Source organism: Bison bison, unplaced genomic scaffold (genome assembly GCF_000754665.1).
Source record: "Bison bison bison isolate TAMUID 2011002044 unplaced genomic scaffold, Bison_UMD1.0 scf7180017864077, whole genome shotgun sequence".
Taxonomy (NCBI): domain Eukaryota; kingdom Metazoa; phylum Chordata; class Mammalia; order Artiodactyla; family Bovidae; genus Bison; species Bison bison.
Genome location: NW_011494649.1, coordinates 282,448 through 288,762, shown reverse-complemented (window position 1 = coordinate 288,762; position 6,315 = coordinate 282,448). Strand labels below are relative to the sequence as shown.

Sequence of the window (6,315 nt, the reverse complement as noted above, 5' to 3'; positions counted from 1 at the left end):
TATTAACCAACCTGGAAGTTCCAAATAATTATATATATTAACATTATAGAATATGGAATTCTAAAGAAAAATTAAAGTAAAAAAAAGCTACATTTATAATGATAAGAGGTATAACCCAGAATGAAGACAAAGCCATCATGATCTTGTAAGGCTACAAAGTTCAGTTTCAAAATGAAGGCAGCAAAAACATGGAAACAGCATGAAATATGGCCAAAGGGACAATGATGGTGGCAAACGTATACACATTTTTTAAAGTATTGGGCAAAGGAAATAAGTGAAAGTCAACATTATAAAAGATTTCATCATGCAATGAGTAGAATAACAATATCTTCATACTAACACCTAAATAAGAGTTATTTTAATAATAAATATGCAGGTGAGTACTTCTCCAATACAAATAATTTAATGGAGTATGAAAAGAATATTCATGAATGTGCTTTCCCATTAATGTAATAATTGTTTAGTATTAAAAATTTTTATAAATCATTCAATAAGAAGATATATGGTAACATCAATAAATGGTGAAAATCTACTTTATGATAATCAATATCTATTTTGATAGTATACCTTTATAACTAAAATGGATAGCTATAACTTGATAAAATATCGGCAATATGCTGATATCTAACATTATACTAACAATGAATTGTCAGTATTTTTTTAAACTTAATTTTATTTTAATGAATGCTTTTATTGAAATATAAAGTATAAATTACAGGTGTATAATATAGTGACTCACATTCATTAAAGGTTATACCCCATTTATAGTTATAAAATATTTGTGATATTCCCTTTGTTATACAGTATATCCTTGTAGCTAATTATTTACCAAATAGTATCTACCTCCTAATCCCCTACTTCTATATTGCCCCTCTGCCTTTTCTTTCCCCATTGACAACCACTGTTTTGTTCTCTATATTTGTGAGCCTGCTTCTTTGTTTATTCACTAGTCATATTTTTTATATTTCACATACAATGGTACCATATAGTATTTGTCTTTCTCAGTCTGATTTATTTCACATAGCATAATGCCCTCCAAGTCCATCCACATTTCTGCAAATGGCATCATGTCATTCTTCTTTTATGGCTGAGTCATATTCCATTGTTTATATGTACTACATCTTTAATCATTCATCTGTTGATGGACACTTACGTTGCTTCCATGTCTTGTCTATTGTAAATAGTGCTGCTATGAACATTGGGGTGCGTGTAATTTTTTGAACTAGCATTTTCATCTTTTCCAGATATATGCCCAAGATTGGGATTACTGGATCACATGGTAACTTTATTTTTAGTTTTGTAAGCAATTTCCATACTGCTTGCTTTCGTGTCATACCAATTTACATTCCTGTCCACAGTATAGGAAGGTTCCTTTTGTTCACACCTCCAGAACTGATTTAATGATGATCATTCTGACTGGTGTGAGGTGATACTTAGTGAAGTTTTTATTTGTGTTTCTCTTCTAATTAGCAGTGTTGAGCATCTTTTCGTGTCCTGTTGGACATCTGTATGTCTTCTTTGGAGAAATGTCTATGTAGGGCTTCTTCCCATTTTTTAATTGTTTTTTTTTTAAAAATATTAAGTTATATGAGATGTTTGTATGTTTTAGAAGTTGAGCACTTGCTGGTCAGTCATTTGCAAATAGTTTCCCATGCTCTACAGGTTGTCTTTCTGTTTTGTTTATGATTTCTTTGCTGTTCAAAAGCTTGTAAGTTTGATTAGGTCCCGTTTGTATATTTTTGCTTTTATTTCTTTTGCCTGGAGAGATTAACCTAAGAAAATATGGTATCATTTATGTCAGAGAATGTTTTGCCTAAGTTCTCAAATGAAGTTTTATGGTGTCATAGCTTGTACTTGAGTCTTTAAGCCATTTTTTTGTTTATTTATGTGTATGGTATAAAGAACTGTTCTAACCTAATCGGTTCATATTCAATAATATAATGCTCTTGACATGTTAATTTACATTATGCTACTTCTAATGATTTTTTATCTGACTTACATATGTATATATATCAAGTATGATAGTGTTAAAATGAAGTTATGTCTCCAGGCAAGAGGTTGCCCATATTTAGTATAATAATATGTTCATTCTTACTTATTTATTGTAGATTTTACTCTCTTAATTTTTTAGATGTTTAGTAGTTAACTATATGCACATTGCAGTGCAGCAGATCTGCTTTTTATCTTGCATGACTGGTAGTCTATGCTCATTGACAGTAATTTCCCAGTTTCCCTTTGCCCAGGCCCTGGAAACCACCATTCTACTTTCTGCTTCTATGAGTTTGACCTCCTAAGATACCTCAAATAGATAGAATTAAGCAGTTTTTCTCCTCTGTGACTGCCTCTTTTCATTTAATAAAATGTCTTCAAGGTTCATGTATGTTGTCACACATTGCAGACTTTCCTTCTTTTTTAAACTAAATAGTACTCCATTGTATGCATGTACCATATTTTATTTATCCATTCATCTGCTATTCATCTGCATTGATATTTAATATGTTTAATCTTTGCTTTCACTGTTCTTTGGCTATTTGCAGGCGCACATGCCATTTAATGCCGGTGGTGCCACCAGGTCAGGTGAATGAAATGTAATGAATTATCTCATTCTGAAACCTTAAATGTATCTAGGTTACTTCTTCTTTACCCTTCTACTAATGGGCTCCCTTGTGTAGCTCCACAGCTAAACTCCTGGGATCAGGGAGCTCTGTTCTTGCCAAGGTCATTCTTCTTGTTCTACCTGCTCAACTGTAGTGAAGTCACTCTTCTGATTAGTTTCCAAGGCTGTGGTAGGAGCTGATGTCTCTGAACTTGTATGCTCAGACCCAGAATGGGTCATTAATTTTTCTGACTATTTGGAAGACATTTCACTTTGAATAAGAAATAAGTATAGTAAATTAAATTAAAATTCAAGTTCCATAGGAGCTCTGTTTATATATTTATCTTCCCTTGTAGATTGCTTCTCTTGTAGAAAAAAGGACCTATTATCATTTCTTACCCTGAGACACATATTTGCTGCCTCAGTATCCTCTGCAGAGCTGCCTTCACCTCTTGGTTCTTGAAGCTGTAAATGAGGGGGTTTATCAAGGATGTGATCACACCATATTGTATGGAGACAACTCGCTCCAGGACTGATCCTGAAGAGGGGCTGATGTACCTGAATAGAGCCGTCCCATAGAACGAGAGCACCACGGTGAGGTGGGAGGAGCAGGTGGAGAAGGCTTTGCCTTGGCCTTTAGAGGAGGAGATACTTAAAATGGCAAGAATAATTTTTGAGTAAGAGAAGAGGATCGGAGGAAGTGTCACAAGTCCTAGAAATGCAGTGGACCCAGCCAGCAGGATGGTGTTAGGCATGGTGTCACTGCAGGACAGAGGGAAGAGTGAAGGCAGTTCACAACTGAAGTGGGAGATGATATTGGGACCACAGAACTGTAAGTTCTGGGTACAAAGATTATTCACTAGTGAGCTCAGAAACCCCATCACCCATGCTGCACTGACCATTGCAGTGCACAGAGGTCCATTCATGATCATAGTGTAGAGCAGAGGGTGACAGATGGCAGCATAGCGGTCATAGGCCATAGCAGAGAGCAGGCAGCTCTCAGTGGCTCCAGAGAAAATGAAAAAGAAACTCTGGGTAATGCATCCCCACACTGAAATGGTTTTCCTCAGAGACAGGAAATTCTGTAGCATCTTGGGCACAGTGACTGAAGAGTAGCATATGTCCAGGAAAGACAAATGACCAAGGAAGAAGTACATGGGCGTGTGCAGTTGAGGATCAGCCCTGATTACCAGGATCATCATCAGGTTCCCCATCAGGGTCAGGAGGTAAATCCCCAAGAAGAGAACAAAGAGCATGGTCTGGATATCCGGGTCAGTAGACAACCCCAGCAGCACAAATTCATCAATAGTGCTAAGATTTTTCATGGTTTCTTAGACATCCCATCTCTAAAGAGAAAGAAAGTTTACTCATTTATTGGGATAATGATCTGAGTAATTCTCTGGGAATAGAATTTTTTAACCTATAAAAGATCCACTTTTTAGCTTAAAGCCTGAAAGTGCATCTGGGGGTAAATCAGCATCTGACTATCCTATTACCCTATTAAATACTGCAACTTTCCTTCTCCTGCCTATAAGTGCTCCCTATCAAGCTGAAATTTGCTCCCCCATAATACTTTACACTTTCTAACATATGGATGGGATGTAGTACATTAAAAATTATCTTTTCTTGTTAGATTTTATATTATGCACAGGCAGGGATGTTTGTCTGTTTTTCTCCCATGTTGCATTCCTAAGTACCAAAATAGTCACTAGTTCCATAATTTGTGAAAGAGAAGAGGATCAGAAAAGTGTCATAGTCCTGGATATGCAGTAGATTCAGTTAGACTGCTCTACATAAACATTTGTTGAATAAAATAATGAGTAATTTCAACTAAATTCATTAAAAAAATAAGAAATGGATTTCGGGTTCCATTTTTTCCTAGCCTTAATTCCAAGGCTTTATTTATTCTTCCAGACATTCTCTCCTTCTGGGGCACAGTGACTGACCTCTTACATTTCATAATTGAAACTCATCAGCAAAAATCTTTCTTCACTCCCTTCTTTTCTTCTCTTGCCAAACCTCATTTTGCACATCTTCCTTCCCACCCCCACCTGCTTACATCTTTACTCATATGATAATAACTGTTATTTATTTAATGCACAATTTATGCCAAGGACTATAACAAAGTCTTGATTTCATTTAATCCTACCCAACCTTGCAACATAGGAAATACTGACCTCATTTCTAAGGGTCAGAAAGGATGTGACACATGCAGACACAGAATTTACAGTCTATGGACACTTTGCTTTTTTTTGAGGGATCTTGAGAACCCAGGCGGAAATGTGAGATGGCCTTGGGAGTTTGGTCCATTGACAATGTCTGAAACTTCTTACCCAGGATGACTCACAGCTCCCAAACATATGGTATCAGAGATTTGACCTCTTGTAACAAATAATGGGGTTTTAGGCCAGGGAAAATGCCAGGAAGAGAAGACTAAGGAAAAGCCAGGTTGAGAACTGAGAGCAATTCAGACTGAAAGAAGAGAATTCTACGGAAGTGGGGAGATCAGGGTAGCAGAGATGGCCCTTCTAGTTTTCCCTCCCTTTTCCCTACCTGAAGCATCTGAAGAAGTCCTCGCACTGATGCATCAAATAAGTGATGGTAGACATAAAGGGTTAAGATTTATTCATGAAACGTACAATTTATTCTTCTACTTTTCCCTAAAAGAAAAAAAAAAAAAAAGCAGCAAATTTAACTTAAAGAAAAATTTTCCCACCCTTATTGCACTTTTCCAAAAGCTACTATGCCTACATTCTGATTCCATCTGGAGGCCTTGATGGACTTTAGCAATCCAGAGGGTACTAAACTCTAATGAAATCTTTCCAGAGTCTTTTCTGGGCTTCTTGGAGCCCAAACATGTTGCCCCCATCTTCAGGCACCTTCACAGTTGAGTTTGTGTATCTTTCTTCACCCCACCCCCAACTACCATCATCACCATAGCATTTCATTTATCTGTTTTATACATATATAGCTTTTTAAGTGGGCTTTTTGTTCCATGCACAAAGTATTTAGCTAATGAAATAACTTTCAAAATATGTGGCATAGGGAATCTGCAAAGACATAGGGAGAAAGAGTTCCCTCTTTGGACTCCTAATAAACTTCACTCCACCCATCATCCATCTCAGAAAATGTTTGTATGTGTGGTTCAGACCCCTGGTACAAAAAGAAACAGTAGAGGAAAATCCCAAATGGGCAAGTGGGTAGAGAGTTCAAACTTGTAGGGCAGTTACTACTTAGTTTTGCAAACTTTGAGCAATAATCTTCCCCATCCTGAGTTCAGTTGCCAGTTCTAATGAGAAATTTACAACTTGCACCAGTAAGATCCTTCTATGTAGGTGTTTCTCTGGCTCACTTGAGCTACCAGGGAAGCTGGCTTACTTACCTCCTTATTGAGCAGTGCTTTCCTGGGTACAAAATGTACTCTGCAATTTGCTCCAGGCTGTCAGCTACTTGAAAAACAAGGCTGCAATATGTCAGAAAATATTATAGCAGTGGGGGTGTTCTTCAGAGGGCTCCAACTGGATCTTCACAAAGCAGGTTCATTTCACAGTTCATGCTAGGTCTGGAGACATGTTCAAACTGAAAGCTGCTCACCTCAAGGTTACTTCTGGGTAAAGGCTAAAGTATCCTTGCATCCAGTTGATTTTTTTTTTAGTCAGCTAAGAGAATCTGCCACTCTTCCTTATCATTTTACTCTCCTTTTTTCTCTCAGTCCTGAG

General features: G+C 37.0%; 1 protein-coding gene across 1 annotated transcript; it reads right to left on the bottom strand.

The window, feature by feature from the left end:
• Positions 1 to 2,991: 2,991 nt before the first annotated feature.
• Positions 2,992 to 3,921, bottom strand: LOC104986851 (olfactory receptor 8S1-like). The gene has a single exon (XM_010837544.1). It carries the CDS (start codon positions 3,919 to 3,921, stop codon positions 2,992 to 2,994), a length of 930 nt encoding a protein of 309 aa, XP_010835846.1.
• Positions 3,922 to 6,315: the final 2,394 nt, after the last annotated feature.

Excerpts from the sequence above, each read along its gene's own strand:
- LOC104986851 (XM_010837544.1), bottom strand. The coding sequence starts at position 3,921 with ATGAAAAATCTTAGCACTATTGATGAATTTGTGCTGCTGGGGTTGTCT.